This window comes from Neophocaena asiaeorientalis, unplaced genomic scaffold (assembly GCF_003031525.2).
Source record: "Neophocaena asiaeorientalis asiaeorientalis breed wild unplaced genomic scaffold, Neophocaena_asiaeorientalis_V1.1 scaffold299, whole genome shotgun sequence".
NCBI classification, from domain to species: Eukaryota; Metazoa; Chordata; class Mammalia; order Artiodactyla; family Phocoenidae; genus Neophocaena; species Neophocaena asiaeorientalis.
The window spans coordinates 541461-566356 of NW_020172626.1; the positions used below are offsets into that span (position 1 = coordinate 541461).

At 41.5% G+C, this 24896-nt stretch overlaps 1 protein-coding gene across 2 annotated transcripts in view; it reads left to right on the plus strand.

Moving 5' to 3' along the window:
* PREX2 (phosphatidylinositol-3,4,5-trisphosphate dependent Rac exchange factor 2) overlaps positions 1-24896 on the plus strand; it is a 207302-nt gene that overhangs the window by 80681 nt on the left and 101725 nt on the right. For both annotated transcript variants that reach the window (XM_024739018.1, XM_024739017.1), the window contains exons 23-29: positions 7411-7630; positions 8175-8382; positions 15269-15448; positions 17986-18080; positions 18867-18949; positions 19659-19749; positions 20450-20578. In XM_024739018.1, the coding sequence (XP_024594786.1) occupies positions 7411-7630; positions 8175-8382; positions 15269-15448; positions 17986-18080; positions 18867-18949; positions 19659-19749; positions 20450-20578 (1006 nt within the window). The remainder of the gene's footprint in view (positions 1-7410; positions 7631-8174; positions 8383-15268; positions 15449-17985; positions 18081-18866; positions 18950-19658; positions 19750-20449; positions 20579-24896) is intronic.

Here is a 24896-nt window from a genome sequence, read left to right on the forward strand (position 1 = left end):
GTGGGGCTCTCACTGTTGTGGCCTCTCCTGTGGCGGAGCACAGGCTCCGGAGGCGCAGGCTCAGCGGCCATGGCTCACGGGCCCAGCCGCTCCGCAGCATGTGGGATCTTCCTGGACCGGGGCACAAACCCATGTCCCCTGCATCGGCAGGCGGACTCTCAACCACTGCGCCACCAGGGAAGCCCCGGAATATTATATTTGGCCTTCAGCTTCCTGATGGCCGAAATGAAAAGGGAAACACAGTCTGTTACTTATTTATCAGCATCCCTGTGATACATACATGTTTCTTAAGAGAAGTAAAGGTTTTCTTGGTCTAAGTTCTAAAGGAAATCTCTCACCCTGGATTTCAAAGAGGCAACACCAGGAGTGTCAGGGCCGTGTCCATAAACATAGCCCTGCAAAAGAAGCGGCAATTTGTTTTATGTGGAAGATATTTTTAAGACACTCTTTAATGAAAGAGCATTGGTCAGAAACTCAAGTTCACAAAAGCAAGTTTGTTGCAGGATGGGACAGAAAGACTGGGGAAATACTTACTAAATGTGTATCTTTTACATAGGCAATAGGGGCTTATGTCAATTATTTGAAGAAGTCTGCCCTCCCCCACATACAATCTACTTGGGAAGAAAGGTCAAAATACATGAAGTGATAATACTACTACTTAGCCAACTAGGAGGTGTTACCATGAATGGTTGAACATGCTGGCACCCAGCACCTTGCTCTATATGCTGGTCCTCTGTGCCGTTATAGAGCGCACAACAGTTTATAGCAGCCTATATCAGGCATTGCATGCTGGCTATATTTTACAGTTTGCCTGTGTTGTATAATCTTACCAACACAGTGATATGAGACATATTATCTGTTTCATCGATGAAGTGACTGAAGCTCAGAGGGATCAAGTAACTTTCCCAAAGGCACACAGCTGGGAGCGGCAGTGGAATTTGAACCTTGCTCCCTTTTATTCTAAAACTGGTTGTTGTTTGTTTACCTGTAGTTGATACTTTGCTACACAGCTGATGTGCTGAACAGTATGGTTCTGACTGCAAGGGCAATAGCATTTCAGTAATGGAGAAATCATCTCGGACTGAGTAGTCAGCAGATGCTAGCTGCCATCAACTGGAAAGATCTGTCAGAGTGAAAAGGGAGAGAGATGGCTCTCAAGTAAAGGGAGAGATCATAAATGAAGGCAAAGACTTAGAAATGAGACTGATCTGATTGATGAAGAGTTGACCTACTGCCTGGGCCAGAAAGGAGGATTTTAGTTGGATGCAGTTAAAAAGGAAACCTGACAAAATGTGATTTTTTCCAGTGATTTTCTTTTTTTAATTTTTATTTATTTTTGGCTGCGTTGGGTCTTCGTTGCTGCGCGCGGGCTTTCTCTAGTCGCGGTGAGTGGGAGCTATTCTTTGTTGAGGTGTGTGGGCTTCTCATTGCAGTGGCTTCTCTTGTTGTGGAGCACACGCTCTAGGCTCGTGGGCTTCCGTAGTTGTGGCCTGCGGGCTCAGTAGTTGTGGCTCGCGGGCTCTAGAGCGCAAGCTCGGTAGTTGTGGCGCACGGGCTCAGTTCCTCCGCGGAATGTGGGATCTTCCCGGACCAGGACTCAAACCCCTGTTCCCTGCACCGACAGGCGGATTCTTAACCACTGTGTCACTAGGGAAGCCCCTCCAGTGATGTTTTGAAGTGACATAATCATCAGATTTGTTTGTAAGATGTCCAAGTTGAGGGGACTTGGACTCATGTAGAAGCATTCGGGACAGAGAGAAAAAGATCAATTCAAGCTGTGTGTAGGAGGAAAATATATACCATCTATGATTAATTGGTTATGGTGATAAAGAAGTTGTTATTTCTTGGTTTCTAACAACAGCCTGATTTGCAATAAACTGAGAGATGTATGTTTTGGGGGATTATAAGCAGAGTATTTCCCCAAATGTCGGGGATTCTCAACAACATTATCCCGGGGAGTGAGAAGCATCTTCCATTTCCTCAGGAGTAACTGGGCACCTGGGAAGCTTTTAAAGAAGAGGTGGACAGGCTACTGGGCAGTGATTTGAGATGATAAAAAGAATGTCACTGAAGTTTGGAAAGCTCTCGTATGCACATTGTTGCTGTTTGAGCCTCCAAGTAGCCATGTGTACCGAGTAGTCTTATTATCCTGCTTCTTTCTCAGGAAGTAAGAATTTGCTTCAAGTCACATACGTGGCAGGTAACCAACTAGGTATCAGTCCTATGGAGTGCCGTCTCACTTATTTTTATCTTTATTTTTAATTTAGAAATAAAGGGAAACTTGTATTTAACCAGGACATGAGTGCTTTAAAAGCAGTCCTTTCATCATCCCTTCTTGACCATAAACCTGTTTAGAATTACTGGCTATCTTTCTCATGACATAGAGAAACAAGGTTAGCAAGAAAACATTTCAAGGACCTTTTCTGTTTGAACAAAATGTCGATACCTACGGTAACAGCCTGTCAGGTAAGGTCAGTTTCATCCACGTAACAGATGTATGTCAGCAGAAACGATAGCATTTGTGAATATATATTTTTAATTTCCACATATTTACTTTTAAACTATTATTAGCAACCTATTTGTCTCCCAGATGAAAGCTTCAAACAGCCCTCTTTGTATAAAATAAAATGTATCCATAGAAACTAAAATCTCAAAGAGGCTGGCTTTCCCTTATTATTTAGACTCTAAAAGTTTTACATGTTAAAAATAGAAACCAGTTGATATTTCTACAGTTTCCATAGCCAGGCTGCTGCAATCACATTTAAGTCTTTGGCCAGCGCTATAGGCCACAGATGTTCAGACCTTACTGGGGACCTGAATGACCCCTAAGCTGGTATTTAATCTCTGTGGGGCAGGAAGTGTGGGCAGTCGTTCCAGACATAAAAGTGTGCACTGTTTGGAGGAATGTGCTCACTGTCTGTTGTCCTGAGAACTTTTAAAAATTCTAGATTCATTCTCCTGTTTCCAAATAATTCCATAATTGGCCTTATTTTTGGCATTGGGGATACTTCTTCCATATAAATATTCAATGAGCTTTTAACAGATAGTTCCTTTTTACACAAAAATACTATCTGTAGGAATCTAAGTTTTACGTTGACTATTCTGAGTATCTTTAGTTATTAATGCCACATAATCCCCAAACGGATGTATGGATTGGGAAAACTGTGGGTAAAATCTCTCCCCATGTCCTCTTCCCCTGATACAAAATTTCTATAGGTCCATGCCAGTGGGGTTTTACACTTCATTGAAATGGGAGACGGTCTGCAGAATAATAGCTTACCTTTGTATTTTTTTTTGACTTGTAGTCAAATGACTGTAATTGGATCTAAATTTGTTGTCATGCTCAGTGATTCATGAATTAACTACCAATGCATTAAAAACCTGAAATTCCTTTTCCAAGAATGACTTCTTCCTGTCAATACACAAATATGCCTTAATATCTGTATTAAAGATAAATATTTCCCTTGCCCGCCACACTCCTCTCTACCTCCTCTTCCACATCTTTGATCTCTGTCCTAAAAAGAGCTACCTACACCTGCTGTCCACACCTGCTATCCATACCTGCTGTCCACACCCGCTGCCCACACCCGCTATCCACACCTGCTGTCCACACCTGCGGTCCACACCTGCTGTCCATACCTGCTGTCCATACCCGCTGTTCATACCCACTGTCCACACCTGCTGTCTCACTCACCTTTCGTTCTCAGCACACTGAAGGTGGGCTCTGGTTCCCTCCATGTAGCTGAACTGGCCCTTCCTAAGGTCACTGGTGACCTATATTTTGCCAAATCTTATTCACTGTTGTCATTGTAGTCCTTGTTTTAGTAGCATCTGATGCAGTTGAGCTTGTACCTTTGACTTTGCCTTACTATGTTTATTGTTTGCCTCTCCCCTCATTAGAACGTAACCACCCAGAAGACAGGAATCTTCGTTCATTCACTGTTTCCCAATGTGCCTAGAACCGTGCCTGGTTTAGAGCGCACCGGATAGGTCATTGTTGGATGAATGAATGAAGCTGGTAATAAGCTTGGTCCACAATAGGTCTAAAGCATTTTCCATCCCAACTCATTCCCATCCCCCATCCCAACTCATTCCCATCCCCCATCCCATACCCTGTACGTTTCTTTATTGCAAAATTGCAGTTTTTATTTATGGAAAAGAACTTTTGTCTTTCCTTGTGAGCTTCTCCAAAGCAGATGAGTGAGCTCAGTGTTTCATTTGATGTTGCTAAAGAAGATGACAGGTCCACATTTCCAGGGCCCTTTACTACTGTATGGCATGATCAGAGCATTTTCACGTGCCCACCACGGTCAGTACAAGAACTCTGCCTTCCTCATTTCAGGTCTGTGTTTCAGAAAGGGCTCACCATTAAATAGCAGGGCATGCCATCCGCCAGCACACTTTTGATCTTCAAAATATATCCACATTTCCAGGACCCCTCGCCCCCTCCCCCTTTCCTAGGGATACCCCAGGATGGAAGACAGCACTGCTTTCATAAGGCTCTTCCTTCTCCAACAAAGGCTTGTATCAAAGAAGTTTCCACCTACTTTTTTTTTTTTTTTTTTTGCGGTACGCGGGCCTCTCACTGTTGTGGCCTCTCCCGTTGCGGAGCACAGGCTCCGGACGCGCAGGCTCAGCGGCCATGGCTCACGGGCCCAGCCGCTCCGCGGCATGTGGGATCTTCCCGGACCGGGGCACGAACCTGTGTCCCCTGCATCGGCAGGCAGACTCTCAACCACTGTGCCACCAGGGAAGCCCTCCACTTACTCTTTGAAAGAAACTAGGCACATTCAGACATGTGGCTACGCACGGTTCTGAGTGCATGGGGAGAGGGCATAGAAGACATTTGTATTGAGATAGATGTCGGAAAGCTGCAGGAAATGGGTCCCGCTGAAAATGGAATCTTCCCCCTCCTCTGCCTGATCACTGTGGTGATACTTCATTACCCTGTTCACTTCCTTCTCAGCACTTACCAAAACTTCTAATTATCTGGCTATCGTATTTATTATATAATTGTTACATATGTGTATATACACATATACAGTTGTATATATGTTTATACATATATGTTACATATAATTGTAATAGTATAATTGTTATATATGAGGGTGATATATTGTTTTCACCTGTGTCCCCTACTAGACCGTGAATTCTATGAGGGCAAGGGCTGTGTCTCCAGCATAGCACAGGATCCAGAATAGATGCTTCCTTTCATATTTTTGAATAAATTAATAATTGGTTAAAATGAAGAAAGCAACTGAAGGGTAACTGCCTATTACCATGGATGCTGTGACATAATAAAATCGATCTCTGTGTCTTTGTGCCGTGGGAGCCTTATCTGAGATTTTTATCCTGCAACTACAGTGGAAAAGAACTTCTGAATGAAAGTTTTCATCTGGCCTTAAATTCTAGGTCTTTCCGAGATAAGTCTCCAGGTCACAGTTTCGTTATTAATAAAGAGAAAGTGATAATTCAGGAGTTCTCTAAATGCCTTCCTGTCTTTCAGTGTTTAGGCTATTTTCACTATGTATCATTATCAAATGTGTTAGTAATTTTGTTAATAGATTCCTGCATTTCAGTCCAGTTCTATTTGAGTCCTACTATGCGCTAGCCCTTTGCTGAGATACATAGCTTCTGACATGTGATTTGAAAAGAAAGTTTAATATACTTGTAAGATAGTTCATATTCTAATGGTGAGCTAGTAAGATGTGATTTTTTATATCATATCTTTATTCTTGAATTTAACCTAGAAAAGTTAGACAGTAACCGGTAGTAGTCTTAATTTTTATTCTCTTCAATGTCCAGATTACTACTCTACTAGTGGAATAAATAGATAGAATCTGGTTATAGTTTCCAAGGAGAGCATAGATATTATTTAATCCACATTCCATATTTTACTAGAAATGACAAAGAGATAGGGACTTGCCCAGCATCACATCAGTTTTGTGGACGACATAACTAAAACACAGGGAGCTGGTGGCTCTCAGTCCTTTGTTTTTGAAACTACAGTCCACTTCAATTCTATGAGATGCTTGTGTGTGATGCACAAGACAGATGTAAGCATGACTTTCATGGAGTTTACCGTCTGCTAAGGGAGAGAGAAGTAAGAAGATTATTCATGGGACTTCCCTAGTGGTGCAGTGGCTAAGAATCTGCCTGCCAATGCAGGGGACACAGGTTCAAGCCCTTGTCTGGGAAGATCCCACATGCCGCAGAGCAACTAAGCCCGTGCACCGCAACTACTGAGCCTGCGCCCTAGAGCCCGCGAGCCACAACTACTGAAGCCTGTGCACCTGGAGCCCATGCTCCGCAACAAGAGAAGCCCTGGCAATGAGAAGCCCGTGCACCGCAACGAAGACCCAACGCAGCCAAAAATAAATAAATAAAAAGAAAATGATTCATAATTGTAAGGAGGATTACAGGGTGCTGTAACCTAGCACCTAAACAGGAAAATTGAACCTAGACTAGGGCTCAGGGAAGGCCTCTTGATGATTTCATAGAACTTGAAAATGCATAGGAGTAAGTTTGGAAACGATGGAAGAACATTTCAGGCACACTGAACAGCCTGTACAAAGACCTTGAACGAGTAGATGGTATGTGAGAGGGACGGGGTAAAAGCCAGGAGGAGCACAAGGAACAAGAGGAAGAGAGCTTGAGATAAATAAACCGGGTATGGAGCGGACTTTGGGAGGCTGTATAGACCATGGCAAGTGTAGACCATGGATTTGGATGGCAAGGTTTTAAGTAGGGGAGTGGCTCTGCAGGCAAGTCGTGTAACTTCCTTGAGCATCACTATTCCCAATGGCATAGAAGCAGCATCCACGCCGGTCTTCAGGCTGACCCTGACCCAAAGCTCAACGGTGATTAGCAGGAAGCACGGGTGGGAAGTAAAGTCTGTTCTGCCTGTTGTCCTGCCATTCGGGGTCCCCATCACCAAGCTTTGCTGTCTAACCTGTTCCCAGACTCAGGTCTGGGTCAGCTTTCTGACGATGTTTGGAATAATCCATCTTCTTCCATCCTTGACCTGACAGCTACCCTGTTCTACCACCTTGCACCTTCTCCTATCTTGGTGTCCTAGAACGCTGATTCAGTTTCTCTCTCTGACTCTCAGCTGCTGGGAGCCTGTGGATTTGAGTCCTAGTAAGTGGTGTTGATCGCTTGAATTCATCTCTTTTAGCGCTTAACTTGCAATCAGTGTTTCAAAAGAATCCTTTGCATTTGCTGCCTATATTGCTTTGCTTTTCTAAGAACGTGTGAATTTTAAAATAATGACTTAATTTCTGACAGCTTGTAATTTATTTCACCCGTTGCAGTTGACACGTTTTAATTTTCTTTTGATTTTGCTATGGATGACAGGAGTGAAATGTTTGAATTATCACTGCATTCAACTGCTTTTTCTTTCATCTACAGTTTTCTCGTGTACTAAAGAATAGAGCCTGGCCCACCTTTAAACAGGCCAAATCTAAGATCTCCCCACTGCACAGCAGTGATTTCTGCCCCACCAACTGCCATGTCAATGTGATGGAAGTTTCTTATCCCAAAACATCAGCGTACCTGGGGAGTGCATTTGGTGTTCAGTTGGATAGCAGGAAGCATAATTCTCATGATAAAGAAAGTAAATCGGAACAAGGTATGTTAGCTTTTTCAACTTTATCAAATTATGACACGTAACTTAGGCAATCATACCTATTCCTGCATCCCTGAAATTAGCATGTCAGCAAGTCTGAAATTTTATAAAGAAAGGATTCCTCACGCTAATCATTTGGATAATTATGCATAAGTGTTTGTAGAGTGAAAATGGAGTTACACGTTTTCATTAGTTTTCCTCTAAGAAGAAGAATTGTTTTTGTCTTCCTTACATGCCTGATAGGCACAGCTCATCTTGCTGTGAAATCACTCGTCTGAGATGGCCCTATAACTATGAGAAAAACAGTAGAGGAGCAGCTGCAAGGGATGCAGAGTACCATCCCGTGCCATCCCAGTGGGACATGGAATCGAACTGTGTTCCTAGTTTTTAATCACAACTCCCCATAAGCTCTAATTCCTGAATTAAATGCAACATTAGATTGGCATTTTATCTTTTGTAAGCTTGGACGTCTAAAATGAATGGCGCTGGATTGCTACTGTAAGTTAAAGGTAATAACGGTTGCTATGGAATGGTTTCAACTCCTCAGGAAAACTAAGCCCTATGGTGTACATTCAACATACGATTACAACTATGGCGGCCCCTTCAGGTCTGTCTCTGGGGCAGCAAGATGGGCACGGTCTCCGGTATTTGTTGAAAGAAGACGACTTAGAAACCCAAGATATCTATCAGAAACTGCTGGGCAAACTTCAGACTGCACTGAAGGAGGTGGAGATGTGTGTTTGTCAAACAGATGAGTAAGCATTTTATTTACTGTACTTTTAAATGTACGTAATACAGTAGCTGTAGGAAATGGTGCTCCTGAATACCCATTATTCTTTTTACCGTTTGAAAATGTAGGAATTTTTGCTGAGCGTATACATCCTCTTAATGCCAACACCTTAAAAATGAGAAAACATGGCAGTTCTGTAGATCTGTATCTTAAGGAAGCGTTTAATACCAGGGAAGAGAACAACAAGGTTCTTTCATATAGAAAACGCTAAGTTTCAGTGTGCCAGTGTTAAATTGAACAATACGATTGAAAGAGTACGAACTGCGTGGAGGGATTTCCTTGTGTACCTTTTACAGACCAGAACACAGCATTTGGTGGATAGGCACTCAATAGATGTTTATGAAAAATGTAAAGCATACCGAGTCCTTAACATACTTGTTAAATGAGTAGAAGCCAAAGTACGTAACCCTAGGACCAATGACCAACACTCTTTCTTCTCTTCTGATTGAATTAATGGTTTACTAAGGAAGTACCCAAATCACTGTGCCAGTAATTTGGAACCTTTTCATCAAGAACGGAGAAGAGGAGGGAGTTGAATAAAATTTTTCCAGAGGTCAACTCTGATTCTTATTCAAGAATTTGAAGGTTGGAGAATTGCCTGAACCCTGTAGGATGGTTTGCTACATCCTGGAGTGTGACCGTGCTTCACATCTAGTCAGGGCAGAATGGGATTTGGGGTAGCTCGGTTTCTCGTGTACAGAAGAGATGAATAATCATAACAAGTTATCTATTCGTGGGGAAAAATATAAAAAGTAATACGAAAAGCAATCAGCCTAGGGCTTGACATACTTGCTTATCATTCAGGGGATTGAAATCGTTGAACATATCGTAGTGGGAAAAATCTGAAAATGGTATAAGGACCATTTTCCTCTTTTTAATGTACTCCCTTTATGAAGTTGCAGATTTGGATGGCTATCAAATGTGTATTGTTTCGTCCACACACACATCATCCCTACTTCCACGGATAATTCAGATTTCACATAAAATGTTTAGAACTGATTCTAAGGCTTTGTTGCAATTAGACATTACACTAATGAAATTTTAATTGACATGATCTCTATACATCTTTGAAATTTAGAGATCAAAATTACCGCATTAGTGCACCATATTTCTAAGATTATCTTTAAGTAGTTACTGTTTACTGTGCTACTGTTTTCTGACATTTTTATGAGTTGATTTAGAATTGAAATTCTGTTTTCCTTTGTCTAATACACTAGATTCTTAAAATTACTTACGACACTTGGTGTATTATACTGGGACCACCCCATTCCTAGACAATTTAATCAGTTTGAGGTTACTGAGAGAACAGGTGGTTATTTTTAAACAAACATATGATATTTGAAATCGTTTTAGAATGACCTTGTGACAGAGAAGTTAATATTTTCGGACATTATATTTTGCTTTATTTAATAAATTGATTTTATCATATATGTTATATTGTATTTTAGAAACCAGTCTCTTTTTTCCCCCTGAAATATTCAGGAGGTTCAAGAGGAAGACTGTTTATTAATAAGGCAATGGATAGTAGCATTGAATCATGGATCCTAGATCTCAAAGGGATTCTAGGAGAGCATCTGGACCAATCCCATGATTCCAGTTAAACCAAGAGTTATTATTCCTCCTTTTCAGATGAGTCCTTTGTCAATGGCAGGATTATTGATGTGCCTGAGTGAACACTGCCTTGGAGACTGGCTCTCTAATGCACTGACTACCCAGCACTTCCTGGCACTTGTCCAGAGTTTGTCTGTCTTTGTGAATTTATTGACTTCTTATTTTTTAAGTTCAGCTAATGTAGATATATTTTCAAGGAAATGGTTAGAGCCAAGGGGCTCCCTTTACTTGGTTTAAAATGCTTTATATTTAAAGCACTAGTTTCAGAAAGAGGGTTAAGCTATTTTTATTAACCAAAACTAGTTAAAATGATTACCTATTTTTACTTGTGATTTCGCCACTCTGTTATTCTAAAAGTCTTTGCCAACTGTGCTTGTTTATTAGGAAAGTGACATGAAATGAGCCAGTGATTTGAGACACTTCCTTGGTCTTCTCTGTGTGCACCATATAATTTAATTCTAAATATAAATATGTTCCACCGTAATTCAGTGTGTAACATAATCACCTTAAAACGGTACCGTTGTCCAAGTGCCTGGATGCCCCATTGCCCCGTTCAGAAATGCTGCAGTGCAGTGGGGCTTGACAAATTATTTAAAAAGCTAGTTACTGAACGGTTTTCTCACCATGTAGAAATTATTCTTGGTCTAACATAGGTGCCTCTGCAGAGTGGAGAAGCAGATCTCAGCTGCTGTGCCGAGTTTTAAGAGAATTGCCTCACAATATCTCCCTGCTAGCCTTTCTAGGAGTCATTCATTCCTGTGAAAGGTCCTGGTGCTCAGCCTGTCTAATCGTGGAGTCTGGTTTTCCAGTCACTTGGGAACACATCCTTTGACACACAGGCATTCCCCTAAATCCTCCTACCTTGTTCAGATCCAAAAATAGAACTAGAGACAGATGTGCTGTGTAGTAACAGGAAGTAAGGTGATGTTATGAATTTCATCAAGATTTTGTGATTCCTGTTTCATTTCAGGAAGCTAGATACTTTAGCCCTTTAATGGGCGATTTTCTGGTTAATGACGCTCGGGTATTAGATATAAATAAAGGGAAAAAATAATTCGTGGAGAGTCCAGAACCTTTGACAGGGTTTTAAAATTCAGGGTTTGTGTATTCTCACAGAGAGGAAATGAATAAAGAGTATTGGGGGCTAGTAAGGCAGGAAATTTGAGAACAGACTTCATTTTGCAGGTGCCACACGTCCCAGGATTGAGTGACAACCAAAACACATTGTAGGACAGTTAGTGAGCTGGGGGTTACAGATAGGAACGGTAGGGCTGGTGGTGGAATTATCTTTGAGGTTTTCCCAAGCATTTTTCTGGTAAATGTAAAAAACTGGGCACAGTTTCATAAAAACTAGCATGTATTATGGGGGCTCATGCGCCGGGCATAGTTACATGATTACGTGCACTGATGGCTTTCGTTCTCACAGACCAGCTGTGAGTTGGTTTATGAAACCCTGGGCTGTCTCACAGACGCCTCAAACTTAAATTTGTTTCTGAAACTGAAATCTACTTTGACCTCATACTCAAATCTGCTTTGCCCCCTCCCCCATCAAGGTTGTCCCCCTTCTCAGTATTCTCCATCTCTTCAGTTTATGAAGCCAGAATCTAGGTATCAGCTGTGATTCTTCTCTTTCCTTTCCCTTCACCTCCAGTACCTTATCAGGTCCTGCCAGTTATACCTCAGAATGTGTCCACCCCATCACCTTAGACTGGGTCACCATAGTCTCCTCCCTAGTACCCGCTGTAGAATTTTCCAGCTGTGCCTCTCCATCTAATACATTCTACATTTGGCAGGTGCCAGAGGGATCTGTACAGGTAAATTGTGCTAGTCCCCTGCTTAAAGCCAGTTAATGGCATTGCAATGCAACTAGAATCATGGGAGATGCGTTACTGTGGCCTGCACATTTGTACGCAATTTGCCCCCGTCCCTCTCTCCAAACCCATTTCTCTGAGCTCCTCTTGCATCAGCCTCTTTCTGATCCCGGAACGTGACACACCTCTGCCTGGTCAGCCCTGCTCCCGAGGCCGGCGTGGCTGGCCTTCTAGGCACTCAAGTGTCAGGCTGGTGGCCGGTCTGTGGAGAGACGGTGCCAGCTTCCCCGGGACACAGTCCGTACCCTGAGTCCCAGTCACTCGTGTCTTCCTCCTCTGGACTTCCTGCTTCCTCTACAACTGGTTTTTACCCCTTTCACTGTCACGTTCACCAAAACTCTAAAGCCTCCCAGACTTGAGACAACAAAGTTCCTTTCTTGCTCGCTTTCCATGCCCAGTGGGTCCCGGGGTCTCTGCTCCACGTCGGCCTCACTCAGGTCTAGGCTGGCCAAGCCCCATTAGCTGGAATGCCTCTGACGGTCACAGCAGGCAGGGAATGAGGCAGAGAGAACACACTTGCATGAAGATGTCCACCCGGGAGGGACCCGTGTCACCTCCACTCGCGCTGCATTGGCGAAAGCAAGGCACGTGGTCATTCCTACCCTCTCGGGAAGGGGAGCCACCCAGTCATGAGTCCCGGAGAACTGGCATGTGGTGGGCGGCACTCATGCCCACCCCTGCCCTCCAGAGCGGGTGAGCGATATGCAGGGAGGGGTGTTCTGCTTAGTCTGCCCAGTGTTACGAGTGTGTCTCACTCAGCCCATCTCTAAGGTGAGAATAAAAACAATAATACGATAATAATAACGAGGATGCCCGCTTCGGAAGGTGGTCGGAATGAAGGAATACCTGTTAGGTACTTAGCAAAGTGACCGGCAAAAGAGCTCAACAAACGTTAGCTGTGCTGAAGAGGGTGATGGTGATATTGAAATCTCAGTCAAATAGAAAACGCACAGGTAGATGCAATCCACCATATACAGAAATCTTTATTCATCAAGGGCATTTGGCGGAGATTGACCAGAAATGGTACTCAGCTCAGGATTTTAATTCAGAATCAACAGACCTACACACTGTCAGAGGGAGCTTAACACCGTATACGAGCAAAGGTAAAGGAAAATATTTCTGTGAGCACAAATATTAAGCTTTATGCTCTATTATTACTTTTTTATTTATTTTTTTTTTTGCGGTACGCGGGCCTCTCACTGTCGTGGCCTCTCCCGTTGCGGAGCACAGGCTCCGGACGCGCAGGCTCAGCGGCCATGGCTCACGGGCCCAGCCGCTCCGCGGCATGTGGGATCTTCCCGGACCGGGGCACGAACTCGCGTCCCCGGCATCGGCAGGCGGACTCTCAACCACTGCGCCACCGGGGAAGCCCTATTATTACTTTTAAGAATCGAGAGATTTTATGCAAAAACGTGGTGTCAAAAACATTGTTTTTCTGTCATTTGTTTGTTAGCCTAACACTTGTTCCCACAGGGTCAGTGCAAGCATGACTGCAGCTGTTTAACATGAGAAGCAAATACGTGAACACAATTCGTAGAGCTCTGAAAAAAATGTTTATGCTGAGCCCCCATGACTTCTCATTTAAAAGGTCCATAGAGCACAGAGGACTCCTTGCAGAATGGGAACTCCTGCATCTCTTTCCTCTTTGGTAGTCAGAGTTCATCTGTCTGTGCAGCGTGCAGCTTGGGTAATTGGAGTTAATCTAATGCTTTAATCTTTTGGGTGGAGGGAGTGAAGAAATACACAGCCTGTCTCAGGAGACGTAAACATATCTTTCCAAATAGAAAAAGTGTGTTTAAAATAATTCATAGCTTTGCAGGGCCCTGAGCAATCTAGCAGAGCTCCCTGATTTTCCCAGGTGTCTAAAACCTATAAACTACCCCAGTATTATTCAGATATCGTCTCACAGTGAGACCTTACCTGATGCCACTATTTGAAGTTGCAGCCCTGGCTTCATTCCCTTTTTAGAAAGTTTTCTCCTTCCCGTTTGTCACCATGGGATACACTATACAGCTTATCTGGTCACCGTTTGTTTCCTCCCAGTAGAATTTAAGCGCCAGGAGGGCACGGACTTCTGTTTGTTTTGTAAACTGCTGCATGCACAGCACCAAGGGCAATGCATGGTTCGATAAATGTGTTCAATTAATTCATTAGTGAAATCACTTAACAAACATTTACTCTGCACAGCTTTGGGTTTGACATTATGGGATATAAATAAGAGGTAGAAGATCTTTTCATGGTCTTGAAATAAAATAAACATGACATTGCTATGGAAAAATGAGTGTCAAGATATGCGCATATGTGCTGTTGACTAGAACAGCATGTCATCGGTATTTGGTAAATAAAAGAGAAGATGATTGTGGGCTGGAGAAACTATGCCTGGGCCCTTTGTTCAGTTATGGTTTAATTTGTTTTGCAAATTCTATATCACATTGTTTGATAGTAAAGACTGATTCCATTTTTGTGTCATTTTGAGCTAGTTCTATAAGAAACAATTTACAGCCAAACATGCAAGTCTAGCCTGGTGGAATCAGTGCTGCCTAGGGTCTGCATCAAGTTTTTTGCCAATTCAGAGTCTGAAAGTGTGTTTTAGCCTTGAGCCCAGTGGAAGAGCTTTGCGTTTGGGCAGATTCACGATGTTTCACGATGACTGGGTTGTGGATGGTATTGGGGTAGCCCCTACTACCGCCTGTCCTCACCTGTGTGTGACTCTGTTTAGCGTCTTAGGGTCAGGACGGGCAGGACTCCTGTTTACATGAGTGTGAGAACAGTTTGTCCACATGGTATTCTCCCTGACAAATAGAGAAAGCCTGGGGGAAACCCAGGGCAGGCGGAGAGGGGCAGTGGGATTTTAACATCTGAAGGTAAGCCAGTGCAGAGGTTTAAGCCCATTTAGTGTTTATTTTAATATTTGGATAGCACTTTAAAGTTTCTCAGGTATTTTCACGTGGTGGTGACAATGGCTGGGAGCGAGGTGATGCCCGTTGAGTACCAGCAATATGTTCTATGCATTTCATTCTCACAGCAGCCCTGTGGGTAGCTATTCTTATTATCCACATTTCATAGATGTCAGAGAGAACCATCCTGGTTTTGCCAGGAGAGCATAGCTAGTCCGTGGCAGAACCTGGATTTGAACACAGCTTTCTCATCAAAATTGTGAGCTGTTTCCATTACTTATTCTGAGAGGAAAAAGTGAACTGTGCATGACAGGCGTTTTATGCAACAGGGTATTAATTTCAGGTGACACCTAGAAGAAGCTCTAGAAATATCTGTAAGCCTATCATATTCAATGAGCAAGGTAGGTATCTGTAGCCGCCAGTGTGAAAATGTGCACTTATTCTTTTTTTTTTTTTGTATATCCCTCTGCAGCCTTCTGTCTTCGATAACATATTCTCCTAAATTAGAACGTAAGGCATCAGAGTCCATAGTCCCGACAGACAGTGACAACGAGAAAGGAGAGAGAAACAGCAAACGTGTCTGTTTTAACGTGGCAGGCGATGAGCAGGAAGATTCAGGTCATGACACCATCAGCAACAGAGACTCTTACAGGTAATTCATTCATTCCTGAAACTCATCTCATCGACCAAGTCAAATGTGATTCTGTATTTTCCACAAAGGTCTTGCAAAAAAAATTTTTTTTTTTTTTTTTGCGGTACGCGGGCGTCTCACTACTGTGGCCTCTCCCATTGCGGAGCACAGGCTCCGGACGCGCAGGCTCAGCGGCCATGGCTCACGGGCCCAGCCACTCCGCGACATGTGGGATCTTCCCAGACTTGGGCACGAACCCGTGTCCCCTGCATCGGCAGGCGAACTCTCAACCACTGTGCCACCAGGGAAGCCCTTGAAAAAATTTTTGACTGTTGTTTTTTATTCCCACAAAATAACTGCTGGCTGTTACCAACCTCAGACAAAGCATAGTGAGACATCACTGTCTTTCAAATTCTTCCCTTTTATAATCTGAGTAATTTGGAAAAAACATTTTTTCTCCAACCGAGTGGACCTAATTTAGGAGATTTGTTATTCTCTTACGGATTGTGTAACACGTATGGCAAATAAACAAGTTGTGCCTATATTAACAGGTTTTTTTTTTTAAATATCTGTTTCTGATTATTGGACTATTGGGTAGTGAATAGGAGTTCTTTCTGTTTTGTTTTTCCTCCTTCCTATGTTCTGATTCAAGCTAATTGAACTAGTTTCACGTGCTCACCTCTGTGACCAGCTTTGTGCGTTTCTTCTTCCCTCACATGCCTTCTGTACAATTTTGATAGGACTGCTGTAACAGAGAACCAAGAACCAGGTGGCTTGAACAACAGAAATTTATTTATTATCCTACAGTTCTAGGGCTGGAAGTCTGAAATCCAGGTGTCAGCAGGGTTGGGTTCTTTCTGAGGGCTGTGAAGGAAGGCTCAGTCTCTTGGTTGCAGATGGCTGTCTTCTCCCTCTGTCTCTTCCCATCCTTCTCCTTCCAAGCCTGCCTCAGTGTCCATGTTTCCTCTTCTTATAAGGACACCAGTCATACTGGATTAGGGCCCCCACTAGTGACCTCATTTTAACTTGATTACCTCTGTCAAGACCCTCTCTCCAAATGAGATCACAGTTTGGAATACTGAGTGTTGGACCTCACCGTATGAATTTAGGGGCGGGGGCGGGGGAGGGAGAGATACAATTCAACCCATAACACCTTCCCTCCAAACTCTGTCGAGTCATCTTCTTACCAGACTCTCAAATGATGGCTCTTCCAATGAACTTCCTTAATTGAAAGTGCTTTTTCTCCTTTGAATCCTTGTGTCACCTGGAACCTCGTTGAGACCTGTGGCAACCTGCCACGTATGCTGAGTGCGCAGCTTCAGAACCTCCCGTTTTATTTACATTAACTGAAGACAAAACCTCTCTTACTCTTATTTATTATACAGTGTTTTACAATGAAAAGATATTTAGTAATTATCTTTAAATCGAAGTTGTTTCATCAGAGATGTTTAGCACAAACTAGTAGCTAACATTAAAAGCATTCTTACCAGCCACGGGGAAGCAGGGTGATTTCACGGAATTCCTCCCACAACCCTCTGTGGCAGGTTCGGATATTAACTGCATTTTGCATCTGAGGAAGTTGAGGCCCGCAGGAGTTACATAATTTACCTAGGAAATCAGGTGGCCTGGCTCTCAGTTTATTAACCACTCGACTATTCCAATTTCTATGTGAAAAGGATTTTGATGAATACGTGAGTTAATTATTCCTAGAAATTTAATGATATATAAAACAAATTAACCACTTTTACCATTTCACTTACTTTTAGCTTCTAAGGAGACCAGTATGCTCTTTAATAAGAACCTGTGGTTTCTCTCCAGTGGGAAATTACAGATCTAAAAATACTTTCTTCCCTCAAATTCTAGTTATCAGATAATTAACATTACTCTCAGGTTCTCTCTAGGGTAAAATAGAAATTTTAAATGTACATTTAAAGTTAAATAAGTCCCTTTTACTTATTCTGAGAGAAAAAAATGTTTATGTCTTCTGCACTACTTCTGAAATCTGTCATGTGTCCGTATTCACACACAGACATTTCTAACTTTCTTTCCCTTGATGTTCATCATTATCCAGCACCTAGCAGGTGTGGTGTCCTGTGCTGGGCTCCGGGATGGAGACAAGATGCCATCTTCCCGGGGTGGGGGAGGGGTGGGAGCTCAGCGTGCAATTAATAAGTTATCCTTTAAGTTACTAGAAAGGGTTGAAAGGCAGAGCTCTTGAAACAGGATTTTGTCACTCTTAGCAAATCAACTACAGGCATATACCATCAAATGGATTATAACGAAGTTTAAGTTTGGTTTGACTCCTGTAAATAGCTATGCGTTTTAAAATTCAATTATGATTAGATTATATGACAAGAAAAGTTGAAATATGATCGAATTGAAAATACTTTCGTTTAAAGTAAGATAAAATGTGAGTTGAACAAATTTATCTTTCTCATAAATTTCTATAAAGCATATTAACACATATAACCGTGACATAATAAGTTTATCCAGTAAGAAGTGGCAGGGAAACTTTGCCAGATGCACTGCTAAAGTGACACGTACCTCATTCTTCGCAGCGACTGCAACAGCAATAGGAATTCCATCACCTCCTTCACCAGCATCTGCAGTAGCCAGTGCAGCTCGTATTTTCACAGCGATGAAATGGACTCAGGTGCGTTTGGTGAAGGCACGCGGACGCTTTGATGATGCCGAGCCTAAGGGATTAATTTGCCTGATCCACTTTTACCTTTCATTAGCCGTTCTCGGTGGCCACACACATTGCCTTTCAGTTTTACATGCTTGAGAAAGTCAGCTTCCCAATCCCATTATAAACAGAGTGAATTTTTAAAGAGATGGAAGAAACAAACTCGTTTTTATGTTAATAAATGATGTTTCATGATATTTCTGTGTTACTACATGGTACCTGTATGATAGGTACACAAGAAACCAGTTTTCTAGGATACTAGGCATTACTGATTGTGTGAGGAGGTGGGATGGGCTTTGAAGCAGGATTTGAAGGCAGCAGATGCACCTGAGCTAGCCTTACGGGCAGTGGGGAAGGGAGTGATGAGAAAAACACTGCTTGAAATAAATACCTTATAAATGTTTTATTTTGTGTGTGCTAAGAAAAAGACTTTCCATCGAGTTAGGAAAAATCTTAATTTTGAGATGCACAGTTTATTCCAACTATGTGACCATTAGGAAAACGCACCATTTGAAAGAGTCATTAATGTGGGTACCACAGGATTCTTTCTGTGAGACCCTCTGCTTTCAGCTCAGTTTTGAAGGAGCAATAATCTGACATCCTAATAGTTACTAAAGCTTTTGGAATTCTTTTTCTGAACATGAGAACTAATGTATGGAATAAGAGCTGGTGTTTAATTATTTTTTACTTTATTGACATTAAAATGCTTTGGAATGTTAAACATAAAATGAATGATTTATTTTTAATATCTAGGTGATGAGCTTCCCCTGAATGTTCGCATTTCTCGTGATAAACAGGACAAGATCCACAGTTGCCTTGAGCATCTTTTCAACCAGGTACAGTTGGGACAGTTGTGGGTATTTTTTCCACAGACTAAACTGTCAGAAATTCGTTTTTAGACATAGTGAAAGGAGTTTGGAGTTAGAACGGAATCTGTTCCTACATCCCCTGTACCTTAATTTCTGTAGTTTACAATGGAAAAGAGATTCCTTCAGCCAGCTAACCCAAAGGATTGTTATGAATGTCAAGTATTTCACAGTCCTTAGAAAATTATAAAGTGTCCTACAAACAGGAGTTATTCTGTTCATTATTTGTTTCTTTGTGGGTTTTCAGATTCCTCCATGACATTTCTTGTTCACCTTCATTCCTAATCTCAAGAAGCACAGGGTTGTCTTGTGCTCATGTTGTATTTTGCATTTTTTAAAAATTTATATCCACAACCAAAATTCATAGTGTAGAAGCTTTTACCACTTTGAAAAGGATTATGATAACTTTTAGATGTTTTTAAAAAATAATTCTAGAACTCTTACTTCTTTTATAAAGAAAATTTATATTTTGTATGAATATTTGGTAGGATAGTAAGAGATGTCATTGTAAATGTTATCAGGTGAATTTATCCTAATATTTTATTTAAAGATAGATTTTGCAAGCAGCGTGGGATTTCAAAAATAATTGTTGCTTTGAGGAAAAAAGTATTTTACAAGGTTGACTCTTGGAAATACTGAGAAGTTATGTAACTCCCAGAAATCTCTGCTGTTATGATAGGTGGATTCCATTACCAATCTCCTGAAAGGCCAAGCTGTTGTGAGGGCCTTTGAGCAAACCAAGTACCTGACACCAGGTCGAGGGTTACAAGGTAAGGTTTACAAAGTAACTGTTAGAGGCAACTGGGAAACAAAAGTGGGAGACAGTATAGTGAAGCAAAAGCATGGCATGAGAACAAAAGTTCTGGGTGCTCATTTCATAATTCATTTAATACTACTTCTATTTGGATAATTGTTGAATATATATATATTCAATATATATTCAATTCAATATATATTCAATATATATTCAATTCAATATATATATTATATATATATATATATAAATCAAGGCCTTTTAGAGTTCTTTGAAAGTTTAAAACGTTTAGTGCCTGTAGGGGCCAAACCGAATGAGTTAACTGAAGAAATATAAGCGTTGAGTTGCTTTTGCTGAAACTAGACTTAATGCCTACTTGGTGGTAGGTAGCCCAGTGATGGGGGGAGGGGTTTGGGGAATGGCGGTTGGCAAACAGAACAAGATCTAGAGCTGCCACTTTCTGACGTCTAGTTTAGGATGTTGAAATAGAGTTTTTATCTAAATTCGCTCCTCTGTTTAAACATTTGTAAAAAGAGAATAATAAGATTTGACTTCATTTTAGATTTAACAGATTTTCTCCTGTGATAGAGCTAAAGAAATTGCTACCATGATAATAGCCTAGGACCACAGGAATGAAAGAAAGAGGATTCTTTGTTTATGGGCTTGTGAACTGGTAAATGGTTGAGACTTAAGAGAGCTTTTCTGTGTTTATTTAGAGTTTCAGCAGGAAATGGAACCAAAGCTGAGTTGTCCAAAAAGGTTAAGGCTTCACATCAAGCAAGATCCTTGGAATCTTCCCAGCAGTGTCCGGAATCTTGCTCAGAACATCAGAAAATTTGTTGAAGGTCAGGATGGAAAGCAAAGAACATACCGTGACATTAGCAATACTCATTTAAAAACCCATCATGCCTTGATTACATTTTGAAGTTTTTCATGTTAGGAGGAAAATAAAAGGACTGAAAAGGGTGAGTGAAGGCGGAGGAGGGAAAGAAGGAATAAGATGACAGAACCTTGTGTCCCAAGGATCTAAATGACGTGGACTGTATCACAGAAAATATTCTCAGGCAATAAAGTAAGGGCTCATTCTTAGGAAGACAAGTGGAACGTGGAGGGATTTTCATATTTCATAACATGAAACAGTATGAGAAAAATTCCTAAAGGGTTCACAAAGCGTATGAAGCTATACTTCATGGAAAGTCTACAAAATCAATCGTGAGTCTGTGAGAATCAAAATAATGACATAGGTGGCATCATTAGTTTTTAAGTTTCTCTTTCAGAAGCGTTTGTCTAAGTTGATTGTTATTAACTAGCATAAGTTTGTCTACTCAGCATCCCATAACTGATACAGCCTCTGATTGGAGATATAAAAGACTTCAAGACAACTCTAGTGAGCCTGGTTGCATGTTGTTTAGGGTCAGAGTTACTAAGTAGAAAATTCTGAGTTTCTAAAGTGATTGTGGTGAAAAAGATGAAATGAGAAATTTGTTTAATTTTTTTGTAATGTCTAAATCAGTGGTTTTCTTCCCAGTATTAGACCAGTGGTTGGCAGTGTCTAGAGACATTTTTCCATTGTCACAATCGTGGGCATGCTATTGGCATCTAGTGGGTAGAGGCCAGGGATGCTGCTAAACATTCTACAAGGTACCAGACAGTCCCTCACAACAAAGAATTATTTGGTCCTAAATGTCCACAGGGCTAAGGTTGAGAAACCTGTACAATAAATATCATGGCTGTATTTCCCTGTCATTTGTATGTCATTGGGATGTGGTGAATAGTATTCAGCCGAATTACATCATAACCCACTTTTTTTTAACCCATCACTACCATTTTTTTAGGGTAAATTAGAGAGAGTTGCGTACTTTGCTGATGGAAGACAGCTCTTACACCCTGTAGGGTCTGAGCCTGTGATGTCACTCCTTCGTGCCTCAGTGTGTTCACTTACTAAATGACAGGGATGGTGCAAATGTTCTGTGATTACCCGGTCTTCTGCCTAAAAATATACTCAAGTATAACAGCTTAGATATTGTTTAGAGATCAATAGAGAAGAAATTTGTACAGAAATGGAAAACTCCGAATAAATCACGACAGTTGTATAATGAAATCTTTTATTCTTGACAACTGGATTTCTTGACTGTATCTTTATTTTATAGCTAAATATAATGATTATTTGTGACACATTGTAACATCACGTTCAGTCAGAAGTCTGAATTTAAAACCCCCCAAAATAATGAACAGCAAAAATGACAAACATATTTTTAAAGGCTGTGAGCTTTAAGGAATTTAAGCATATACTTTACTGAGTAAAAGGTATGTTTTCGCTGAGTGGATGCCAGTATCATAACAGTCCTAAAAGTTATAATTTGTGGATCTAAATGCAGTTATCCTCATCATCTCTGACTTTTTCTTTTTACATTATATTTGTTTTTAGAATAAATGCAATATCAATCGAGAACAAAGAAACCCTTAAAACTTTTTCTTTTGTTTTGTTTTTTGAAGAGCTTTATCTTTAAGAAAGTCACTTCTAATGCGGGGCAAAAAACTTATTTTTTAAGAAGTCTTTTTGTTGAGAATTTGACATCTTCATCTCAAGTCCCGCCTTATATACTCAGTACTTCTTTTCACAAGGAGCGGTCATCGCGATGACAACTGTCTACATATACTGATTGATTGATAGATGTTGTATTAGTGTCACTCTAGGTCATGGGAGCCCAGCAGCTGACTGAGCATGGTTGGCTGTGCTGAGTCCTCCAGTCAATAGAGTCAACAGAGGGAGGGCTCTTGGCAGAATTTAAGTTGCATCCCTGGCTGCAAGTCTCAGAGAGATGCAGTTACTCTTTGGGTAAGAGCTGTGATTGTCACTGTGTTAAGTGAGTCTTTAAAAACAATTAATCAGTAGTTCAGCTCAGTGGACCATCAAGGGAGGGGACGAGCTACCATTTCCTGGTGATCTGTGTGGTGTCTGGTCCTGTTGTATGGGGTGGAAGCAGCAGCTCTGGGATCCTCGTTCTGTGGACAGACTCAGAAGTAACCTCACCCGTTCAGCATGAATTCATCCTGTTCAAGTTAAAGTGGTTTTCATTCTATTTCCCAAATTGTCTTTATGGAAGGATTGATTTATTGGAAGGTTAGGTCTGGGCTGGAAGTTTAACATAATGTTACCTTGCCGGAATGTCAGGGTGTATATGTATAGCTGGGATGACCCCATTCTGATGTTCCCGTAGGGGAGGAAGAAAATATCCTTTTTTTCTTTAACTCTCCCAGTAAATTAGTCTGACAAAAAACAAATTAACAAGAGAAAAGCACATAAATTTATTTATTATAATTTTCACATGAACACGGGAGCCTTCATAAGGAAATGAAGACCAGAAGAAAAGGTTAATAAACCTGAGTGTCTTTATACTAGGTTTGAAGAAGAGTAGAAAGTCCTGGAAAAATTTATAGAACAAAAGGGTATGAGCTAAGTGTAGTAACCGGAGTGGGGTGGGGGGGGTGTTCAGCAAGGCCTGTTCCTCTTGGCATCCCTCCCTCTTTGGAGATAAGGATGCTCCTTTCCTTTGGGTATCGCTCTCCTGAGCAGCTTATGACCTGCTTCTGGGGAAAGGGGAGGTGGTCAGAGAGTCCTTCCTGCCCTCACTGTTTCTCAGATTCCTTCAGCTTAAAATAATTCAATATGCCAAAGTGCCGTATTTGGGGGTAGCATGTTCCGAACCCCATCATTCCTTCATCTCTGATTTCAAAATATCCTAGCAAGTATATACCAAATATGATATCAAAGTATAATAAGTATGGTCTTTACGTAGGAGGGACTGTTCCGGTGCCGTTCATAAGTTATCACACTGCATGCCATTCACTCAAAGCCTGTAAACTGAGAGCAGAGGAGAGCAGAAGAAATAGTGGACTAAATGGGGGACAGGGTCATTGTGTGGTATCACTAAGATAATCTCCTCCTTAATTCCTCAGCTAAGTTACAGAATCACAGTGTCAGCTAACTGAAGATATTTTTACGTGGTTAGCCCACTGTGGTATTGTGATTTATAATAAAAAATATATATTTGGTCTTCATCCCCTTTTCTGGCACAGAGATCAAAAAACCCTTGAGATTTCCTGTGATGAGAGGATAAAGCTGTCTTTTCTTATGTTAATGAGGTGACTTTTGGAAATCATCAATGGATGGTGGCTGGTTGCCTGGGGAGCCAACCTTGTGAGTAGAAGGTTGGAATTTTAAGTCCCACCCCTGACCTCCGGGGAGAGGAGAGAGGCTGGAGATTGAGTTCAGTTGCTAATGGCCAATTATTTAATCGACCATGCTTATGTTATGAAGCCACCATAAAAACCCAAAAGGAGAGGACTGGAGAGTTTCTAGGCTGGTGAACTTGCGTTGGTGCCTGGAGCTCGGTGCCCTTTCCCCATGCCTTGCCCTCTTCCATCTGGCTGTTCCTGAGTTACATCCTTTTATAATAAACTGGTAATCTAGTAAATAAAATGTTTCTCTGAGTTCTGTGAGCTGTTCTAGCAAATTAATCGAACCCAAGGAGGGGATCATTGGAACCTCCTGTGTACAGCCAGTTGGTCAGAAGCACAGATGATAACCTGGACCTGTGATTGGTGTCTGAGGGAGGGTGAGTGGGTGGGGAGACAGTCCTGTGGGGCTGAGCCCTTATCCTGTGGGATCTACAGGTAGATAGTGTCAGAACTGAATTGAATCGTAGGACACCCAACTGGGGTTGAAGAGTTGCTTGGTGGTGTGGGGAAGAATACACATCTAATTGGATCCACCATCACCTTAAATTCAAATGTCTGTTAGTGACATTTCAACTCTTTGTTGCCTACAAAAGTTATACTCCTTTTAAAAACTCCGATTTCTCTAGCAACCTACTTTTTTTTCATTTTTTTCTCTGCCTTTGTCCTAATATCCTAAAGAGCTTCTTCTTCTTCTTCTTCTTTTTAATTCAAAAGTCTGTTCAGTTTTTCCCTTTTTCTTCATATCTCAGTTACTAAAATAGTTTTCTAGCTAATCCCTTGTCTCTATCTTTTCTGGTTCATATACACCATCACCAGATTCATTCTCCTAAGATATCGTGTTCAGTACCCTGCCTCAGAGCCTTAGGGTTGTTTTCTGTTAGCTAAATCTAAACTCATCAATCTGGTGCTGAAAGCCATTTT